This window comes from Sorex fumeus, unplaced genomic scaffold (genome assembly GCF_029834395.1).
Source record: "Sorex fumeus unplaced genomic scaffold, SorFum_2.1 ptg000055l, whole genome shotgun sequence".
NCBI lineage: Eukaryota > Metazoa > Chordata > Mammalia > Eulipotyphla > Soricidae > Sorex > Sorex fumeus.
In genome coordinates this window covers 6,643,521-6,667,226 of record NW_026606112.1, presented here as the reverse complement: position 1 = coordinate 6,667,226, position 23,706 = coordinate 6,643,521, and the positions used below count along the sequence as shown (strand labels likewise).

Sequence of the window (23,706 nt, the reverse complement as noted above, 5' to 3'; positions counted from 1 at the left end):
ATCACACACATAAACAGAAAACTAAATCAAACACCTGGAAATTAAACAGTGTGCCATTGAACGAGTGGCTTAGAAAGGAAATCAAAGAGGAAATCAAAAGATTCCTAGAAACGAATGAAAATGAGAACACGAGTTACCAAAACTTATGGGACACAGCAAAAGCTGTGTTAAGAGGAAAGTTTATAGCTTTACAAGCTTTCCTCAGGCAGGAGGAACGAGCCCACGTAAATAACCTAACCTCACAGCTTAAGAGCTTGGAGAAGGACCAACAAAAGGAGCACAACCCAAACAGGAGGAAGGAAATAATAAAATTCAGAGCAGAGATTAATGAGATGGAAACCCAAAAAACAATTCAAAAGATCAATGAAACCAAGAGCTGTTCCTTCGAGAAAATAAACAAGATCGATAAGCCTCTAGCAAAACTCACAAAGAAAGGAAGAGAGAAAAACCCTAATAAACTGAATCAGAAATGAAAAGGGGGTCATTACTACAGAAACTACATAAATTCAAAGAATCCCCAAGGAATACTATGAGAAGCTTTATGCCACGAAACAAGAAAACTTGAGGAAATGGATAAATTCAGGGATTCCTATGGCCTCCTGGGCCTGAACTAAGAAGACTCAGGATACCGGAACAGACCTATCACCATCAAGGAAATTGAAACGGTAATAAAAAGTCTCCCTAAGCACAAAAGTCCTGGCCCAGATGGATTTACTAGTGAATTCTTCCAAATCTTTAAAGAGGACTTATTCCCAATCCTCTTTAAGCTTTTCCACAAAACTGAAGTATCAAAAACATTTCCGAACAGTTTCTATGAAGCAAATATCACCCTGATAGCAAAAGCAGACAGAGATGCCACAAAGAAAGAGAATTACAGACCGATATCCCTCATAAACACAGACGCAAAGATCCTCAACAAAATATTAGCAAATAGAATCCAACACTCATCAAAAAGATCATACACAAAGACAAAGCAGGATTCATCCCAGAAATGCAAGGATGGTTTACCATTTGGAAATTGATCAACATAATCCATCATATCAACAAAAGAAAAGAAGCACATAATCATATCAATAGATGCAGAGAAAGCATTTGACAAGATCCAGCACCCGTTTATGATGAAAACTCTAGTCAAATAGGCACTGAAGGAACTTTCCTCCATAGAGTCAAAGCCATCTCCCACAAGCCCATGGCAAATATCACTCTCAATGGGGAAAAACTAAAAGCCTTCTAAGATCTGGGAAACGAAACAAGGTTACCCATTTTTGCCATTCCTATTCAATATAGGACTGGAAGTCCTGGCCATTGCAGTTAGGCAAGAGAAAGGTATCATTGGAATACAGATAGGAAAGGAAGAGGTCAAACTATCACTTTCTGCAGGCAACATGATACTATACTTAGAAAACCCTACAGATTCTACAGAAAAGCTCCTAGAAACAATAGGTCAGTATAGTAAAGTGGCAGGCTACAAAATCAACACCCAAAATAATGAAAGAGAAGAAATAGACATTTAAAAAAAAAATCCCGTTCACAATAGTATGTCAGAAAATCAAGTACCTTGGAATCAGCTTAACCAAAGAGGTGAAGGACCTACACAAGGAAAATTACAAAACACTACTTTAAGAAATAAAAGAGGACACTAGGAAATGGAGACACATGCCCTGCTCACGGATAGGGAGCAATAACATTATCAAAATGGCATTACTGCCCAAAGCACTATACAAATTCAATGCAGTCCCTATCAGGATACCCATGACATTTTTTTGAAGAAATAGACAAAACATTCCTGAAATTCATATGGAACAATGAACTCCCATGAATAGCTAAAACAATCCTTGGGAAAAAGAAGATAGGTGTCATCACCCTCCCCAACTTCAAACTGTACTACAAATCAGTAGTAATTAAGATAGCATGGTACTGGGTCAGAGAGATAGTACAGCGGATACGGAGTTTGCCATGCAGGCGGCCGACCCGGATTCGATCCCCAGCATCCCATCTGGTTCCCCAAGCACCACCAGGAATAATTCCTGAATGCAGAGACAGGAGTAACAACTGAACATAGCTGGGTGTGGCCCAAAACACAATAAACAAGTGAACAAGCAAACAAAAAAAATCAATGGTCACATTTGCCTGCCACTGAGCAGTCAGTCACAGAACAGCATTACACGGGTATGGGGCACTGCCATGGCCTGCATTCCAAGGGTGGGGAAGAGTCTATGAAAGTAAACTTGGAGATTCTGGCAACTGGCTCGAAATCACTGACAAAAAGAAATGTCGGCAGGGGTTCCAATGTTTCACCAGGGACTGGCTTTTAGAAGATCTTACTCTCAAGTTCGGTCAGGGATATGCCCTTTTCTTGGTTCTGACAATCATATTTTTCATCTCCTCAATGTTCTATTCAACTTGCACATGAAACTGGCTGCTTTGTCTCCTGCTCCTAGAGATGGAGCTTACTGCTTCTGGAAAAGAACCCCCCAGCCCCCACAAGCAGGCCTGCTCTCCATCCCTCCTCTCAATCACGGCTAAACTCTAGCCAGAAAAGTGGCTCATCTGACTAGTTATTGCCTTCTGTTTTCCGAATGCTAACCGAACTGCTACTTATCTTTTGAAGGTCTCTGCATTAATGTTTCACAATTTCTCCATACCCTCATGTGTTTATGTACTCTCTGAACCTTTAATGTACCAAATGCTGTACATCTGTGGTTTTATTTTTATTTGTATATTCTTTCTTTTTAATAAAAGAACATCTTGCTTGTATCTGTATTCCTTCATAAATTCTTAACTATCTAAGATCCTCAAATTGCTGAGTTAGCTGTGCAAGCTCAGCTCCATTGCCTCCCAGGCTCATGATGTAGCTCCAGGTTTAAAACATTAATATTCATAATAGGGAAATTCAGCTGAGTAAGAAACTAAAGTCTAAAGCACCTTGTCGAGTAAAAATAGAAATTCCTTAGGATACATGGCAATTTGTGTAAGTATGCTTGGTGCATTGGGATGAACACACAAACATTTTTATAAAATACAACTTTAAAATGGCAAGTAGATTTCCTTACTGCAAATCCTCTTTAATAGTTCAATAGCTATACCTCTTAGAAAGAGTAAAGCAAATCCAATCATGCTGTTTTATTTCAAGTAATACTCAAGAGTCTCTTTTTTATATATTTGTGAAACACTGGAATAAATTACATTTAGTTGTTTGTATTTAAATCTACACGGATTCACTGAAAAATGGATTGTTAAAGCTAAGGAAGAAATACAGAGATTTTTTTTTTTTTCTTTTTTGGGTCACACCTGGTGATGCTCAGGGGTTTCTCCTGGATCTGCACTCAGGAATTAACTCCTGGCGGTGCTCAGGAGACCATATGGGATGATGGGAATCGAACCCACGTTGGCAGCGTGCAAGACAAATGCCCTACCTGCTGTGGTATCACTCCAGCCCCAGAGATCTGTTTTCTTTAGAGGGGGAGGGGTCACACCAGCAATGCACAGGGTATACTCCTGGCTTTGCACTCAAGAATTACTCCTGGGGGCTGGAGAGATAGCAAAAAGCAAAAAAAAAAAAAAAATATTACTCCTGGCTGTGCTCAGGGTACCATATGGGATGCTGGAAATCAAACCTGGCTTGGCCGCGTATAAGGCAAACACCCTACCCGCTGTACTAATGCTCCAGCTCCAAGATCTGACTTTTTTTTTCTTTTTGGGTCACACTCAGCAATGCACAGGGTCCACTCCTGGCTCTGCACTCAGGAGTCACTCCTGGCAGTGATCAGGGGACGATATGGGATGCTGGGAATCGAACCCGCATTGGCAGCGCGCAAGATAAACGCCCTACCCGCTGTGCTAGCTCTCCAGACCCCAAAGGATCTGATTTTTTTTATCTTCAAAATGCAGTGAAATTTTTCAATGTAAGATCTACTTATTAATTTTTCTTCTATCTACATCATCTGTTGCAAACTCTAGAAACAAGAGTCAATATTGCATCAAATTCTTTCATACAGTTGTCAAACCAATATATCTCTTCATTATAATTAAAGAATTCAAGTAATAAATACTTTTTCATACTTTAAACTTGGCTGGAGCGATAGCACAGCAAGTAGGGTGCTTGGGCCGACCCCCATTCAATTCCATCATCCCTCTCAGAGAGCCTGGCAAGCTACTGAGAGTATCCTGCCCACAAGACAAAGCCTGGCAAGCTACTCATGATGTATGTGATATGCCAAAAACAGTAACAACAAGTCTCAAAATGAAGATGTTACTGGTGCCCGCTCAAGCAAATCGATGAACAATGGGAGGACAGTGCTACAGTGCTACTTTAAAATTAACTGGAATAGAGGCCAGCCGGGCATTCTAGGGGAAAGGGCAGCTCAGACAGAGAAGGGAGCACCAAATAAAGGGTGTTTGGAGGATTCTCCCAGGAGGGGAGATGCATGTTGAAAGTAGACTATGGACTGAACATGATTGCCACTCAATGCCTCTTTTGCAGACCACAACACCCAAAAGGAGAGAGAGAACAAAAGGGAATGCCCTATCACAGAGGCAGGGGGGAATGAGGGGATGGGGGTGGGGGGGATGCTTGGATCCATGGTGGTGGAAAATGGGCACTGGTGGAGGGATGGGTATTTGATCATTGTATAATCGAAACCCAAGCACAAAAGTTTGTGAATCTACAACTGTACCTCATGGTGTTTCACTAATAAAAATTTTTTTAAAAAATTAACTGTAAATGTTTTGTAATTTCTTTACTTGCATTATATTATGTAATATTTTCTTTCTAAACATTAGGGAGTCTTCGCATACTGTGCAATGATTCAGAATCAGCAATTCCAATTTGAAGACAAACACTTAATCTTATGAAATAAAATCAGATTGTGAGTTTGATTATTATGTTTAGTGTCACTCATGACTAAAAGCAGGTTCAAGCACTACTCAGAGAGGGAAAACTGAGGGTGTTGTGACAATCCATGATAAGTGACTTTGAGAGAAACTATAATCTGTAACTATAAAAGAAACTGTAATCTGTAACTATAAAAGAAACTGTAACTACAAAAAACAACACCCAAACACTCTGTTAGTGTATACCAGCACCTGCAAATTTTCAATAAGTCAAAAGGTTTCAATTTTTCTTATAAGGACCTTAAAAATGAATTTTTTCTGTTTTAGAAAAAACTAAAGTTTAATTATAGATCTTTTTGCCAATTCATTCAACAACAATATTAAAAGCATCCTCCACATACCAAGCAATGATCTAGCTGAGCATAACACAATAAACAGAAGCCAATAGATTATTGCATCACAAGAAGCTATATGAAATAAATCAACCATCTACTGTAGGAGCACCACAGAGAAAAATAATCCGGAGAGCAATGAGAAGGCAAGAGGGTAGGGCAGTGATCATTTAACATTCGGTGCTTTGGGCTTAATGCACAGAAGACAAAAGGGCAAGAACTTGAAGTGAAAAAGGTACAAAACATTTTTGCTCTCTGGTGGTAAAGCAATTCAGAAGAATAAGTACGAAGGTCTCTGAAGAGGGATTCTGGCTTTTATTACTCCAATATTTAACCGAATAACAGCAAGTGTTTACCCTATTTCGCAATCTATCAGTTTATAATTTCCCACCTAAGGCCAGCAGAGAAAAGAAGCAGGTGTAAAATTTAGCCAACTATCTAATTTCATCTTTCACATTCCTCTATGGTCCCCAAGTCAAATCTGGTCCACTGTTTATAAAGTTTTACTCCAATACAGCCTCGCTCATTAGTTTACACATCATCTGTGCAGGCTTTCATGTTTTTGGCCTTATTGTTGTGCAGATTAAACAATGTTTATCTCATTTGTTACAGAAAAAATTGTTTGCTGACATTTTTTCAATGGAATTCAGATTGCTACCCAAACCAGCATGTCTTGCACCAAAGAAACCAAGCAGACCATGAGTTAAATAAAACGTAGTAACCTCTGCCAGGTAATATGTAGAAATTGCTTTGTTCTGTGAGTAAGCATCTTAGACTCTAAATAGTCATAACATTTTTTTTTGTTTGAAGAGCCACGTTGGGTAGCACAACAGGGCTAATTCCTGGCTCTGTACTTGGGAATCTGTCCTGACAGTGCTCAGGGGGCCCTATATGGTGCAAGGAATTGAAGAAGAGAAAGCTGCATGCAAAGCACGGGCCCTAACTTCTGTACTATCTCTCTGGACCCAAGCCCTGAGAGCCTGAGGAGGAAATGTGAAAACACGTATTTTAGGTTTGGTGTAATATATACTAAACAGTTGCATTTATTTCAAGCCACAGCAATAAAATCACTCTTTTTTCAATTCCCTGGTGATAAAACAGGGTATTTTATCTACTTTACTATCCTGTTTGATGATGGTGGGGGGGGGAGGGGAGAAATGGTGAGAATATAAACCACAGTATTAAATTATTTTATCTAAAGTGAAAAATTATAAAAAATGTACAGTATCTAACCTTAGGAAGGATTAGAGAAGTCAGAGTTCTGACAGCAAGCGGGGGAAATGTTCTAACTGTCCCAAAGGTGGCTATTATGATATAAGTTTCTGCATGTGCCGGGAGCATAAACATGTCAACTCTGCCAAGAGAAAGGTACCATGCCAGAGAAGCAGGAAACCATAGTTTCTGGGCGCTCAGAATCCTGTCAGCTAAATCTTCCAGTGGCATTATGTTGAAAAAGCCCTAGAATCGCCCAAAACATTGCAAGTTTAGAGAAATGAAAGATGAGGAAGACCACTGTTACCACTAAGGTAACAATTTGAGACCTGACTCACACCTTTGCTATCCAACGCCTTTTCTAGTACTACCGATGAGACATCAGTAGATCTTACAACTCTGTCATCATTATGTTACCAGAAAGAGGAGAGGCAAAATAACTGATACTGAGAAGTACTCTGCTTCCTTTAATTTTCTTTTTTGTTTGTTTTGTTTTTGGGCCATACCAAGTGGTTTTGCTCAGGGGTTACTCCTGGACCTGTGTTCAGGAAGCATTCCTGAAGTGCTCAAGGGGTTGCTTGAGATGCCGGGAATTGAACCTGAGTAGCTGCATGCAAGGCAAGTACCCCACACTGTACTACCACTCCAGCCTCTGGTTTATTCAGTTTTCTAAAAGAACAGAATTGCATATGTATTAACTACAAAGATTATACAGTATGGGGGGGGCTGGAGCCATAGCACTGAGGGTAGGGCATTTGCCTTGCACACGGTAGACCCGAGTTCAATTCCCAGCATCTCATATAGTCCCTCAAGCACCACCAGAAGTAATTCCTGAGTGCAGAATTACTGAGTGCAGAGTTACTGAGTGCAGAGTAACAGAGTGCAGAGTGCAGAGTAATTCCTGAGTGCAGAATTCCTGAGTGCAGAATTACTGAGTGCAGAGTAACCCTGTGCATCGCCAGGTGTGACAAAAAAAATAAACAAGAAAATAAATAAAAAAAGATTATTCTGTAACCTGTTAGTAACTACAGTAAATCGCTGCGCAACTGCACAATAACTGGTTTTCGTTTTGTTTTTGCATGCTTAATAGAAGTACTTCCCGTTCCCAGTAATCTGGGAACTACTAGGCACTTCATCTGGTAACATTTTTGCTAATAAACTTTGATTGAAAACACAACTTTCCAGAATGCTGCATAGAGGAGGGGAGAGCGGAGCAAGTCAGCATACAAAGGGACTCACCAAATGACCTGCTGCAACATGAGGTCTCACTCCCAAGCCAGTTAGGGATTCATGAGGAATATTTCAAACAAATATTTCCAGATGGCCACAATATCAGGATGCCAGAAAACAATTCTAAATAACCCTAATCCTGGATGGGAGATGTGTGCTGATAGTGAAGCAGTGGGTAAAGGACCAAACATGATGGCATCTCAGTATCTGCACAGAAAAACCGTAACGTCCAAAAGTACAGAGGAGAAAGAGAGAGAGAGATAAGCCCAAAAGGCTGCGCGAGGGGCAGGGGGGGGGAGGGGTGCGGGGGGGGGAAAGTACCTGTGGCAGTTGGGGGAGAGCGGCAGGAGAGATACTGGGGTACAATGGTGGTGGGAAATGATGTACACTGGTGGAGGGATGGGTTCCTATCATGAAAACTTTGTAACTGTGTGTTCCATGGTGATTCAATTAAAAAAAAAACAACCTAATTTCCTCCTGCCCCAAAGATTTCTAAGTCCTATAAAAATGTCTAAAGGACAGATGCCTTTGCAAATATTTCAAATGATAAATCTATTTTAAATTCAAGAGACTGTGACCTCCCGTGTAACACACAAAAATAAAAACAATCTACCAGTAACAATAGTAAAGCCCCGAATCTAACAATGACATCGTTTCCACTGATTACAATGAGCCTTGTATTTCCAAACAGAATAGTGTTCTGATATCAGCAAAGCTAAAAAGTATAGACTGAGTAATACTAACTGAATCGGTATTGTTTTCCTTTGTTAAAATGCATTGTAATGCAAATATAGAAACTCATCTAAATATCTAGATGTGAAATTGTGACCTTCAGTGTGAATTTACTGTTCAGAACTGAAAGCCAGCCTTCACATGGTCCTCCTTAGGTCTGAAGACAAGCACTGGCAAACAAGTCAAGGAAGTTTCTAAAACGTGTATCTGTTGTGTGTTTAGGGGGGGAGGAAGCAGAAGCAGAAGCCTAGCAGGTTTAGAAGTGGATGATCTTGAGGCTGGAGCAATAGTACAGCGGGTAGGGCGTTTGCCTTGAACACAGTCGACCCGGGTTCAATTCCCAACATCCCATATGGTCCCCTGAGCACCGCCAAGAGTGAGTCCCATAAAAGCAAAAAAAAAAAAAAAAGTGGATGATCTTGATTTTTCAACATGCTACTGATAAACATTCATACATACCCTTGAGGAGACAGTTTGTCAAGCCATCCCGATTTCACCTTCCTCACAGCAGCACCATAAAAGCAGGCATAGGGAGATATTGCATTGGCTGAATTGACTGGAGAGTCGGCATTTCCACTGGTTGAGCCTAAGGGATAACTATGCCTATTAACAGGGTCTAAATTTGATGCTTTCTGAGTCCTAGATTTTGATGCCTTTGAATTTTTTCTTCTTAAACTTTGAAAACATTCCTCCACAGTTGAGTATTCTGATTCTGAAGCAGAGTCGACCGGAATATTGCTCTTGTCCTCTCGAGGTATCCAAATGTCTTCTACTTTGTCTTCACTTAACTTCTCCCTCCGGTTATCATATATACTAAATGGGAGAGAATAGTATTATTACCAAGGGAAAAATCTGATTCAAGCCACTGATAATTTTTTTTTTAATTTTATACACTAATCATACAAATTTAAGGGCAAGAAAATCTCAAAGCATAATTAATCCGTCTAAGCATTTTTATTGTTAAATGCGGAAGATTGGTGCTTAGAGATTATTTCTGGCTCTGTGCTTATGAGTGGCACCTGGTTGTCCTACAGGGCTCTTATGTATTGACCAAGATTTGAACTGGGGTCGGCCACAATAACCCCTGCACTAATGCAATACAAGTTTGCCTTAATCCCTGAACTATCTCTCTGGCCCACTTCTGAGCACTTTTAAAATTCTTTGAGGATAATAACTCAGAAATATATGACACTAAGATATACGTTAACAGTACTATAAATAATATATTTCTTATTATTTTTTTCTTTTTGGGTCATACCCAGCTATGCTCAGGGTTTACTCTTGGCTTGCACTCAGGAATTACTCTTGGCGGTGCTCAGGGGACCATATGGGATGCTGGTGATCAAACCCTGGTCAACCGCATGCAAGGCAAATGCCCTACCCACTGTGCTATTACTCCACCATCCCCCCATACATTTCTTCTTATGTATAACACAATCTAATATTTGTTTTAATCCTGTTTGTCTTGGGGATCACACTTGGCAGTGCTCAGGGAACCATATGTGGTGCCAGAGATCAAAACTGGGTAGGCTATGTGTGATGCAAGGATCCTATGCACTAACCTCTAAAAAGCTTGGAGGGGAATACAGAGGGGTTTGGGTCACACCTGTGTCAGGGTTCACAGGGGCTACTAGAAGCTCTGTGGTCAGGAGTGATACCTGGTGAAGTTCTGGGAGCCCTATGTGATGCCAGGATCCAAACCCCCATTGTGGCTGCCACATTTAAGAAAAGTGCATGGCCTCTTGTGCTATCTGCCTCACCATTAATAGGATTTTCTTATTTGGGGGAAAGTGGAAAGAGAGACAGAGAAATGACCAATCCTTTGCTTCACAATTTCAAGATCTTCTCCAGCACCAGGAAGTGGCAGTTCAATCACTAATCCTTGGGAAACATCCTGAACCACTAGATCACCTATCTGGAGTTAGTTTCATCTGGTTGTCCCTGTGACCCATCTCTAATCCACTTTAAGGACCTGCTCTTCCATCCAATGGAACAAAACAAAACAACACAAAAACAGGGAGTCTCTCTGACTGGCAAGAGCTGTAGTATTTTATAATGCTAGTGAAAAATATAAACAAAACCGTACCAAACTGCTAGCTAGAAAACAAGAAAAGGCACATTTAGGAGGTAAAGCTGTACAACATTGTATTTCTTGGCACACTGTAGCACTGTCGCACTGTCCCACCCCGCCGCCGCCCCCCCCCCCCCCCCCCCCCCGCCCCGTGGTTCATTGATTTTCTCCAGCGGGCGCAGTAAGGTCTCCATTGTGACACTTGTTATTACTGTGTTTGGCATATTGAATACATCACAGGGAGCTTGCCAGGCTTTGCCGTGAGGGCAAGCTATTCTCGGTAGCTTGCCAGGCTCTCTGAGAAGGGCGGAGGTATTGAACCTGGGTCGGCCACACTGGCCGTGTGCAAGACACACATTCCAAAAAATGAAGCATATTCCTATAGATTTGAGGAAAGATGAAACAGATTCACTCAGCCATTAATAAAATTCATTATAAAAGGAGTTTTTGCTAATCAATGAAATAAATGTGCCCAAGTCAAATTACATCCTTCTCAATAAAGTGTTTTAAATTCCACTGTTTCCTTAAGGGATGATTAAACTCATAGCTTCCATAATCTGCATTATAACAGACTCATATTAAATGCATACTTAAGATACTCAATTACTTAGTGTCAACATAAGAAACCACAAGAGTGTTCCTAGCAAATGAATAATAAATAAAAGATAAAGCTGATAGTAATAATCGAGCATATGAATTCTAACAAAACTATAAAGACAATAAAATTTAGGTTGACAAGTAATTTTATTTGTGAACTAAAATTGGGATAACTTGCCAAAGCTAAATTTGTTCTAAATGCTTCTTTATATTTGTAAAAGTTCTGCACCTCATCTAATGACATTTTGCACTACTTTCTCCATAACAAAAATTATCTCCAAAGAGCAATCATGGCAACCATGCATTTACCAATTTGGGGCACATAAAAGCGGTTACAATTTGGAAAAAGAAAAAAATAATCTCCTAAAAATTATCTTTAACATAATTGGGTTTTACTCCTAATTTATAAAAAAGAGAAATTTTTCAAAACATTTAGAAGGAAAATATTGTTTTAACTTCCAATGCAAACTATTTTCCTACAGATATAATATATAATAAACACGATATTACATAAAATTCCATTTAAAAAATAATAACCATCAGTCATGGCCTCCTACCTTGAGTTGACAATAAGAGAGGTTTTATCAGTAGCTGCTCCTCCCTTAGCTGGTTCTTCAGTAGCCCAAAATTCATTCCTTATACATTTCTTCTATTTAAAAAAAAAAAAACAGGATTTTAGTATCACAATATTACATAAAGATGCACAATATAAAGGTATAGTTTTATTAAACAAATACTAATTATATCAATTTTTAATAAAAACAATTAAGGAATCTATGTGATTACAGAGACTTTTAATGTCTTTGTCAGTAATTTGTTATTAATGATTAAACATTCCTGTGAAGGTAAAAAAAGATGCTAATCAAGAATTAAATTTATTAACTTTTATTCTCCTAATTCCCAGTGCCTTTCAATTTGTATTCTAACAAGATTTAGGGGATGGGGGTGGAGGGTTAACAGCAAAAGAGCACAATAACTAGAAAGACTAGAAAGACTGCAAATAAAGTGAATAAATACATAGGCAAGATAAAGTGAACAAATTTGTAGTTGCAATGTTGCATTTAGAAATAAGTCAAAATAAAATGGAAGTTTTTGTCTTTTGTTTTCTTTAATTTTGTCCTTTAATAAAATAAAATATTGTAGAAAAGTAAAAATACACTGCTCTTTATTCTTACAATCCAACTGAAATTTTTATTATAATTATGTTAAAAAAACAATTTATCATGATTTACTACACAGAATTATAATGACTTGAAATTTCACTCTCCAATATAATGCATTCTTCAAACAGCTTTAGGTAAGGAGACAAATACAAGTAGAAGACCTAAGAACTTAATATGGAAAATTTTAAATGAATTGGACTAACCTTAGGACTTTCTAGTCTCTGGAAGAGAAAGGTCTCTCCATAAGGAAAGATGGAAGATGAATTTTCTTCATTTGAATCTTTGAGGAAATTATAGAATGAGAATGGAAAGATGTAAATGTGAAATATTGCAAAATAATCAAGGCATGTTTTCATATCATAGTGGTATCATAAGCTTTTATTCTCTGAGAGTCCACAGTTATGCTGATTAAGTCTTACTCCCAAATCCATTCTCCTCTTTTTGACATAGCACTCTCCATCTACAGCCCTCATTTAACAGACAGGACATATTACTCACTTCTTCACGTCTAACATGTTATGGCCACAGAGATCATGCCCTAACTGTGATAAAGTACTGTGTTGCATATGGCCAAGCCCTTTTCGATGTCAAGCAGGGTTTGATCCCTGGCACCACATATGGTCCCCTGAGCACTGTCAGGAGTGAATCCTGAATACAGAGACAGGAGTAAGGCCTGAATACTGTGAATAAACGAAACAGAAAGTATGCCATGTCCTCTAGGTCCCTGCTAATATCTTAGAATCTCTAACAACAGGCAACTGTCTTGAACCCACAAGAACAGTATTAGAAATCTAAGACTAAAACAAATTTATTGTCCTTGTCAACAACATTCACAACAGCTATATGCAGTATCACTCAAAATACCGGAACCCACTTTTCTAAGATCAACAGCTATACTAACATACCTGTACACAATCTCATGGAGTTTCAAAATCCTGTATCACACTCATGTACAGGAAAGAATTATTCCCCTTGCATTTTATTTTCAGCTGTGGTAAAAGTTTTAAAGGTTCAAGTAGCAAGTGTTTGCCTTCTGATTGTCGGGACATATGTTCAACTTGTATGAGCATAATACTAAAAAAGGAGAAGAAAAGAAAGGAAACCCTCCATCTGCGATCCATTTACCACAGGAACAATGATAGAGCTCTCCTGTTACCATGGCAAAATCACTTTCCATACATCTCTGTCCTGTAGCTCAGACTGTTAGAAACCACTCAATTTAGTTAAATGCCTTTGACTATGACTAATGACAGACAAAGCATGTGTGTGTGTGTGTGTGTGTGTGTGTGTGTGTAGGGGTGGGGCTGGGTGGGGGGAGGAGGCTTTTGCATCATCATGTGCAAATTTCCTACAGTCTCTCTCACTATCTTTTACTCATACACCTCTGAAAGTATCTGAAGAACTATGAGCCCGAGTATTATTCCTTATCCCATAGGTGGGCTGCCTTCTCCACTACGGTTTAAACACATTTAAAGCAATCATGGGAGTGCTCATTTATAGACTTTAAATGCTGCTACTCACTCTGCTGCATTACAGGCTTTCCAGATGAGGTAGTACCATTTCTTCTCTCTCGAATATAGCTTAAAGCAAAAGGGAAAACTGATGAGTTGAAGTAGATATAAGAAAAACGGATGTTACTACCGAGTAAAGGATTAATTCAAGACATATTCTCTTGGGGTAGAAAAACCAATACTCACAAAAACTATACCCTTAATGAACCAAATGGCTAGTACTATGTGTGTTTCTCTAAATAGCCGTGAAAAATTGTGATTTTTACTTGATTCTACCCATGTTTCATTTTCACACTTAAAATTCACAAAAAGTGAATCAAAATATTTGCTCAAGGCTTATTTGAATAGAAAATTTCAAAACTGCTGACCATGTGAGAAACAAATTTTCTAAACCAGCCTCCATGTTTATGTAATTATTCCATGATTAGATATATAATGTTGAGACAGAAATTCACCTAGAATAATGAAAAAAATGCACAAAAGCTATTCTAGAAGATCTAGGATTACTGTTTGGGGAGAGAAAGACATCTAACAGATAATTTCAATGGAAGACAATAGAACAGCAATAACAAGGTCAAACCATGTGGGAACAAAGTTTAATGATTACTACTACCAAGTGAATTAGTGTTCATCTAAATTAAGGAATAGGACAGTGTCCTTACTTTATTAATATATATTACAATTACATGGTATTATTATGTATGTTACTTTCCATCTAAATCATGGATAAAGATGACATTCTTTATACACACAACACACACACACACACACACACACACACACACATATATCCAAAGACGTGCATGTCAGAAATTTAAAAGAAAGGAATAGAGTGTGGATAAATTTAAAAATCATTGTAGATGTTGAAGAGAGAATACAGCATGTAAGTTCTTGCCTGAACCTGGCCAGGTTTGATCCACAGCAGCCATTAATACCCTCCAAGTCCTGCTAAGAATCATCTCTGAGCACAAAGTCAGAAGTAAGCCCTGAGCTTCACTGGTATGGCCAAACCCCCACAAAAATGTAAACAAAGAGGACTCTCTTTGGGGGGGGGGACAGTAAAACTGCTCAGTGAAGGAAATGACACAAGTATCCAATACAAGGAAATAAAAGACATCGACATCAATAAAAATTCAGGAAACATTAAAGCGATAACTGCATAGAAGAATGTATGCCAATAAATTTGACAACTTAGTGAAAAAAACATAACAGGATGTAAATTACCAATTATGAAGCAGGAGCAAGTATAAAATCCTAGTATTTCTATGTGTATTAGAGTAATTCAATTAAGTAATTATATACCAACAAAAACTCTAGGCCCAGATATTTCACAGGTGAATTCCACCGAACATTTAAAAATAAATATGGCTAACTCTAACAAACTAGTTCAGAAAATATGGAGACGAGAAAGAGATACTTACAAACTCATTCGATAAGGACAGTCTTATTAACAGAACCAATCAAAAAAAGAAAAAAGACCAAAACTACATATAACACACAAGCAACAAAAATATTACTCATAAACACAGATGCAAAATTATTAACAAAATGTCAGCAAATCGAATCTGACAATATGTAATAAGGCCAATATGTTATGGCCAAATGTGATTTACTCCTGAAAAGCAAAGGTGGATTATTTAACGTTTTCAATTTCAAAAATAGATTCAACATTTACTGGTAGATGGGCAAGGGTTGTCCCAAGCATTGGTCACGAGGAGCCAGGGGACGACAGGCAATTCTCAATCAGACAGGATGTGGTTCACTGCAAGGGGACATGCATACCAGGGATACCAAGTGGTGCCAGGGATACCTGGGCCAGCCTGGCTGTGCTGAGGGATTCAGGCCACATCCAGATAAAGTCCAGAGCCCCTAATGCCACAACCAGTAATGCTTAACTATCTCCCCACTCCCTGTGGACAGTGTCACAGGAATTAACCAGATCAACTGCAAATAATCTACAATGGTCAAAACCAATTATTTAGAAGAATAAAAATGTGAGATTGCATTATACAATTTTAAAATTATAGCAATCACACGATATGGGAAAAAGAAGGACATAAAAATATACCAAATCAAGCCAAACGTCCATATATCCTCCCACATATCTGTGTCCTACTGATTTTTCTTTTTCGTTTACAATTTTTCTGGCTTTGGAGTCATACCAGGAAGTGCTCAGAGTTTAATCCTGACTCCGTGATCAGGAATCAGTCATAATGAGGTTCAGGGGATCTTATGGGGTACCTTAACCATTCTGCTGTATTAACACTCAGGTGCCTGGTTTTTCTTTTAAGATCACGGTCACGGTCTTCCCGTTGCTCATCGATTTGCTCGAGCAGGCCCAGTAACGTCTCCATCGTGAGACTTGTTGTTACTGTGTTTGGCATATCGAGTACGTCACGGGTAGCTTGCCAGGCTTTGCCGTGAGGGCGAGATACTCTCAGTAGCTTGCCAGGCTCTCTGAGAGGAGCAGAGAAATCGAACCCAGCTTGGCCGGGCTGAGCTGCACACAAGGCAAATGCCCTACCGCTGTGCTATCGCTCCAGTCCTAGATGTCAAGGCAATTAAGTGGCAATAGTGTCTTCAACAAATATTGTTTTGTAAATGAATAACTCAACGAAGAGAATATCGATCGTTACTTCCAAAGTGAACAAAAAAGTAAACAAATAGAATTTTGATTTAGCTGTTAATACTAAAACTCCAAAGCAGAGGATAAAACCATTCTAATCTTAAAGTATGCAAATATTTATTAAATAAGACTAAGAGCCATAAAATCAAAAAAAAAGAAGAAATTGAAAAGTTAGAGCTTAGCAAAACACTGATGTCATATATTTCTTACAAGGGACTCACATCTGAAGTACAAGAATACTTAAAATCTATAAGAAAAATCTCGTAGCACTGTAGCACCATTGCACTGTCCTCCCATTGTTCATCGATTTAGTATTGTAAAAAAATTAGAATGGCCACTTGCCAAAGACAGGACCTTGATACCAACCACATCCTCCAGTCAAATGGCCAGAGAGAGAATGCAGCAGGCAAGCATCAGACCAAGGACTGAGCCACAGTACCACACAAATGGTCCCCCAAGCACTGCCAGGAGTGATCCCTGAAGCACAGAGGCAAGAGAAACCCTAAGCACCACTGCCAGGTATGCCTCCAAAACAAACAAAAAGTAAGGCCATAGAACAACCAGAATGTTTAAATTGAACTGGCAAGAATGTGTATCCACTTTGACAAAACTACTTGGCAGTTACTACTAAACTTAATTACTGACCAGACTTAAGAGCAGACCTATTCAATCACAGAAACTCTAAAGACTCTGAAAAAATATATCTCTACACAGAGACTTTTTTGCTCTCTTTCTCCATAATAGCTTTATTCTTAATAACTAAAAATGAGATAAACTGACCAATACTTAAATGATAAAGAAATAGCGGGACTGCACAGGAATACCATCCAGTCTAATCACATACACAGTCAGGGCCTCGCTCAGAGCACTGAGGTGCTCGAGCCCACATACAAAAGGCCCCATCCCAGCACCATCTCACTCCCTATGCACTGCCAGCACCTAGCACTGAACTGCTGAACCTCTACACTCAATTGGTCAGGTCCTCATTGACAGGCGAGTATCTCAATGGGCTCTGGACACCTGAACCACACTGGATGCACCTGAGGGTCACTGTGTTACCGTGTTGAGTAAAAGATGCTGGACACAAAGCTCACCGTAGAGAAGTCCATTTCTCTCTCTTTCTCTCTCTCTCTCTTTGGGCCACACCCAGTGATACTCAAGGGTTACTCCTGGCTGTATACTCAGGAATCACTCCTGGAAATGCAAGAGGACCATATGGGATACCAGGGATCGAACCTGGGTGCAAGGTAAATGCCCTACCCACTGTGCTATCGCTCCAGCTCCGAGAAGTCCATTTCTATGTCCTTCCAGAATTGGTAAAAATGGTTTGAGCAGCAGCTGCCTGATTCAGAGAGGGGAAGGTAATTTTCTGCAAATGGGCAACTGTTTGGGGGAATAACAGTTTTTATTAAAAACCTGTCATGATCTATTCTCTTATCATAACAACAAGTCTCACGATGTAAACGTTACTGGACCTGCTCGAGCAAATCGATGAACAATGGGAGGACAGTAACAGTGACTATGGCAGTGGTCACCTGGGCCTATATTTGCCAGATTCATCAGTTCAGGTGCTGAGAGATAGCTTAAGCAGCAGGACACATGCGTGGAACGTGTAAGGCTCTACGTTCTTTTTCTGGCACAGAACAGTGCTGCTCATCATTTCTATAGCCCTGGTGGCTTCCTACTACCACCAGGAGGAGCACCTTAAAAAAATATAATAAGAAAATCAACCTTTATATCTAAACTAACCTATGCTAATATACATTATAAACTTGACTTGTGTGAACACATAAGTATATTATTTAATTTAGTAAACATGCGTTGAACATAATAAATATGAATACCAATAAACATACACACAAAATAATGGATGATTTTTAGAATATGTGATTTTAATCAACGACAGAATAGATATCAGATCAAATATTATACAGAAGCAAAAATAAACTACAACCACAGGTACCAACGTAATTGGAGATCAAAGTTAAGCAAGGTGTGTGGGACACTCACCATACAGTCTGATCTGATTTTGTTTGGGGGACACACATGTGGTATTCAGGGCTTAGTCCTGGCTCTGTGCCCAAGGGTCACTCCTGGAGGCACTCCGGAACTGTAAGCAGTGCCAGGGTTCAAACTGGGATCAGTCCTGTGCAAGACAAGGATCTGAAGCCCTGTATTATGCACCCAGTAACGGGTGCCTAAGTTTTAAAAGTTCATAAACAGGCAATAACTACCCTTCAACCATGTAGTCATTTTAAATCTTCCATGTAGAAAGGTTTTATTGGGAGAATAAATTTTAAAGTAATATTTCAAACATGACTTACAGTTTTTCTTTGCTACTGAAAATTTTCATTCTGCAGTTCTAGTGAATGGCTATTTGCAGCGCTGAGGACCACCTGGGGTCTAAGTTATTTAAATTTACAAATGTTAAGGTTTAGAACAAAGTTTTATCATGTTGACTATCAATGTCTTGGTTTAAAAAGTTTTACCAGAGATGGCCTTGTATTCACCTTAAAATATTTCACATTCAGAGAGATAAATTTTTCTAGTGATCTCATTCTGAGATGATCCTTGTAACTGCCACAAAATATTTTTCTTGAAACTGCCCCAGTGTTGGAACACTGTGTGACTGAAACACAATCATAAGCCTCTTCATAACTGTGTTATCTCATGGAGATTCAATTAAAAATATTTAAAAATATATTTTAAAAATTGTTCCACAGAATCATTCTTATTAGCTACATTAATGGTTGTAGTACACCTCAGATCTTTGAAAAAGATCAACATTTATGTACTATGGAGCGATAGCACTGTGGTAGGGCATTTGCCTTGCGCGCAGCTAGCCCGGCCGAGCCGGGTGCAATTCCTCCGCCCCTCTCGGAGAGCGCGGCAAGCTACTGAGAGTATCTTGCCCGCACGGCAAAGCCTGGTAAGTTACCTGTGATGTATTCAATATGCCAAGCGCAGTAACAACAAGTCTCAAAATGGAGATGTTACTGGGCCCTCTCGAGCAAATCGATGAACAATGGGAGGACAGTGTTGCAGTGACAGTGTTGCAATAAACAGGCAAAATGATTGTTTGGGACATAATGTAAACATAAGACTTTTATTATTATTATTATTATTATTATTATTATATTATTATTAGTGAAACACCAGAAGGAAGGAAGGAAGGAAGGAAGGAAGGAAGGAAGGAAGGAAGGAAGACTTATTAAAGAAAATGTGCACAAACTTTTAAAAAGACTCTGAACCATTAAGTGACATTTTACAATTCGTTTTGTTGTTTCTACTATTAGCTAGACAGAATTTAAAGCAAAAACCTGCAATTAGTATTTGCTTCACTGTTTAGTATTCACCTGCGAATGGCAGTAAATCTATCAACCCAATTCATTTGATCTGCTGAAGATGAAATACAGGAAACAAGTTGTGAAAACTGATGATTAGCAATTTATATTTGCATTTGTCTATAAATAGTCACATAAACTACTTTACTAATACCTATTAAGAGCTAAGTTGTTATGTTTGGGCTGCATCTAATAATTCATTTTCTTAACAGCCCCATGAGGTGAACCCTGGTGTCCTTATCCATTCAAAGTGGAAATGAGGTTAGAGCTAGGAAAACCCAAAACTAAAATTAAAGGTCAATTTTTTTTTCTTTCTGTGTCATGCCCGGTGATGCACAGGGGTTACTCCTTCCTCTGTACTCAGGAATTATTCCTGGCAGTGCTCAGGGATGCTGGGAATCGAATCTGGGTGGGCCGCATACAAGGCAAACGCCCTACCTGCTGTGCTATCACTCCAATCCCCTCAAGGTCAATTTTGAATCGAGGGCAAAGCCCAAAACTTTTCCTTCTTTCATCCATCCTCAACAGTTATTTCTTTAAAATATAAACAGGTTGACTGGTGAAAGTTAAAAACTCATAAAAAGAAGCCCTCTGATTTAAAGCTGCCTCACCATGAACAGCCAGCTGCTTCTCCAGGTAGAAAAAGGGGCCAAAGATAAGCTAGAAGAAGCAAAAAAGAGAAAAGTGAAGTGACTGAAATAAGCCAAGGAAGAAACATGACTGAAACTGACCAGTGCAGGATGCAGAAAGATGAGGAGTTTCAACTGGAGCCTTTCTCAGATAATGGGCTCTCAGAGCAATCTCTCGAAGAAACAGAGGCGCAAACACTAAGGAAGCTCAAGGAACTGAATGGAAGCTACAAGTGCACAAAAACCTTGATGAACATTTTGGAACACAGTGATGTGAAACCAGAAATTCACATGACCTAGAGAGCTGCTAAGTGTGCTTTAGATTTTCCAATAAATGGTGGGTGCGTTAAAAAAAATATATTATGAAAAAGAAAAGCAGCAGACATTATCCCAGGGGATACCCTGGGGCTTTTATGATCTGGGACTGTGGTCAAGAGTTACCTAACAAGCTGCTCTGAGCAAGAGCATTGTAGGAATATGGTGAGGATTAATGAGAGAAGGAGTGAAACGAGCATTAAGACTTACCAGACAGAAACACTCCATCACTACTGGCAGAGCTTGGGTGATCATATGTGGTACCAGGGATCAAACCCAGGTCAGCAACAAGCACTCTACCCGCTGAACTGTCACTCCAACCCAACAGCTGCTATTTTTATTGCATTTTTTTTTAAAGGCTATGTTCCACCAACCCATCCTTCTTGCACCTAACGTATGTACGGGTAACATGTACCTTAGTTTGTCCAACAGAACTTGAACAGATTTTTTTTAATGCAGCCATACCAAAAAGATAATTACACAATATAAAGAGATCATTACACAGAACATTTTGTTTAAAATGAAGTTCTCACAATTTACAACACATTCCACAGGTCATTACAGATTTGAATTCAAAAGAGAAACAGGAAAATAATTAGAGAGCAGACTGAAATTGTTTGACCCTCAATTTTAAAAAAATGAAAATCAGAAAACTGCCATGGGAATTACTTTATGTCTTACTAAAACACACAAATCTGAACTCAGAAAGCATAAATGGTTTAACTACAGCATAGGCCAAGAATGTAAAACTTTTAATGCATAGATAATTAAGTCTCAATCTGTGGAGGGAAAAAAAAAGTCCTTAGGTAAGAATAAATGATAATTACGGAAGGATTATAACACCAAAGTCTGCGTTACCATAAAACTTTTTAATCAAGCAGCAAATTTTGCAGTGCGAACTAGAGCTTTCAACCAAGGTGGAATATTTTTAATTATGAAAAATAAAAGCATACCACTGCAATTCCTGCAATTAGTTCCAAGTATCATGCAGACAGATATCGCCTTTCTCCTCAGAGAATAAACCAAACCATTAACAGCGAAAGAGAAATCTGGAGGGTTTTTATTTTTCATAACAAGTTCAAAACAGACCAAGGACATCAGACTTATATCAAAACTTTGAAATTCCTCCGCCACAGAGTACATTTCGATCTTAGAATAATCTGGAAATGCAGTCTGTAGACCAGACTCTCCAGAGATGTACTTGCTTAGTTCCTTCCACCCCCAAACACGGAGGCTCTACACCATCCAGGGCTTTGTGATCTGTGCCAAGGATAACTTGAAAAAAAAGTCACATGAAAGATACATTTAATCATTACAGAGGAAGAGGAGCAAGGTCTCCCCAGAGCTGAAACACACAGGTTTCTTCCTGCCTAAAGCTCCAAGGTGGGGCCTCCCAGAAGGAGAAGCCTCCCACAGGACCCGCCCCTGACTCCCACAAAGTGGCAGCAGGTTGAGCAGGTTTCTGCCTGGAGACCTCCAAGGGAGAGATCTCCAGCAGCTGGTGGTAAGAAAGCTGATTCCTCAGCCCTCAATTCTAATCCGACCCTCAAGAGAGAGGACATAAAAAAATTACTCAGATTTAAATAGGAACAGAGTGCAATATAAATAGATGCAGATTTGCAGGGATGCTCACATCAGTATAAAATGTTATAATCCACTACTCCTAAGATACAATCAAACATAATAATAATAAGGACATCCTGAGGTTTACTGCCCAACCTAAAGCGCAAGCCAGTCCAGCCTTCCCGAGAAAAGGAACAAGCGGGACTTCAGGGAGGAAACTGAAGGCAACAGTAAAAATAGAGCCAACCCCTAGGAGATGTGCAAGTTCAATTCTAGATCACCCCAGCAACGCCAGAAGTGATCCCTGAGAGAGAAGAGTAAAGCCCTGAGCATGGCCCAAAAACATTGTTTGAGCCACAGTCTATTGAGTGAATAACAGCATTATGTTTTCTACAAAAATGAACAAAATATAAATTTTTAAAAATGTTTAAATATTTTATAGGACAGAGAGAAAGGAAAAGAGGTAAAGCACCTGCCCTGCATTCAGTTGTCCCAGTTCAATCCCTGGCACCCCACATGGTGCCCTGAACGTCCCTGTCCCTAGGAGTGACCCCTGAGTACAGACCAGGAGTAAGGCCTGAGCACAATCGGGTGTGATCCATAAAACAACAAAATCAATTTAATGATTTTTCCATGGTTTTGCGATTCTGAGCCTTTAACATGCTGCAATCACTTTGCAGTTGGGAGTGACAATAGTAACATCAAAGATCACTCATCAACAATCATCATAACACAGTATCAAGTAAAAGAATTGCCAGAGTTACTAAGTGAGCACTTTTGGCACCATTTTCCAATAGAAAATTTCATTTGGAATTTCCATTTCTATTGGAAAATGGTGCCAAAAGGCTCCGTGGGCCCACAATTGCCATACCCTTCTAATGGGAAAAAGCACACTAACAGCAAAGCACTCATATGGGAAGGATAGGGTGTGCATACTGAAGTAAAGCAAAACAAAGTATCTTAGGAAAACACATCCATCACCATAGTCCTTTCCACAGCTATGAAATATTTAATAAAGTGAAAGAGATCCATGTTAACAACATTTCTACAATGTATCTGGTGCATCACGGAATGAACTAAATACTACTAGATTTCATCTGATTAGAGAAAACCTTGGAATATGTAATCCAGTTTTATTTTCAAAGTCACATCATAATCCAAAATTCTTGCAATTGCTATTTGCTGATCAGGCAAGGAACCATAAGGAAAAACTCGTGGTTGAAGTCTGAAGAGAACATACTTGGTAATGTGACCGCCACCAGTTCTGAGTTGATACTCCCTACCACGGCCAAAGAAAAGAGCAAAATGACAATGGTATGACAAAGCACAAATCTACTGACTACTAATTTCAACATTATTCCAACTTTCATTTTTATCATTTTATTATCTTGTCCACAGGCTGGAGCGATAGCACAGCAGATAGGGCGTTTGCCTTGTGCGCAGCCAGGCCAGCCTAGCTGGGTTCGATTTCTCTGCCCCTCTAGGAGA

At 39.2% G+C, this 23,706-nt stretch overlaps 1 protein-coding gene across 1 annotated transcript in view; it reads right to left on the bottom strand.

Moving 5' to 3' along the window:
* ARAP2 (ArfGAP with RhoGAP domain, ankyrin repeat and PH domain 2) overlaps nt 1-23,706 on the bottom strand; it is a 207,555-nt gene that overhangs the window by 154,108 nt on the left and 29,741 nt on the right. Inside the window, exons 3-6 of the mRNA XM_056125562.1 lie at nt 13,752-13,810; nt 12,434-12,510; nt 11,625-11,716; nt 8,859-9,212 (exon numbers count right to left, since the gene is read on the bottom strand). Coding sequence (XP_055981537.1) covers nt 8,859-9,212; nt 11,625-11,716; nt 12,434-12,510; nt 13,752-13,810 — 582 coding nt within the window. The remainder of the gene's footprint in view (nt 1-8,858; nt 9,213-11,624; nt 11,717-12,433; nt 12,511-13,751; nt 13,811-23,706) is intronic.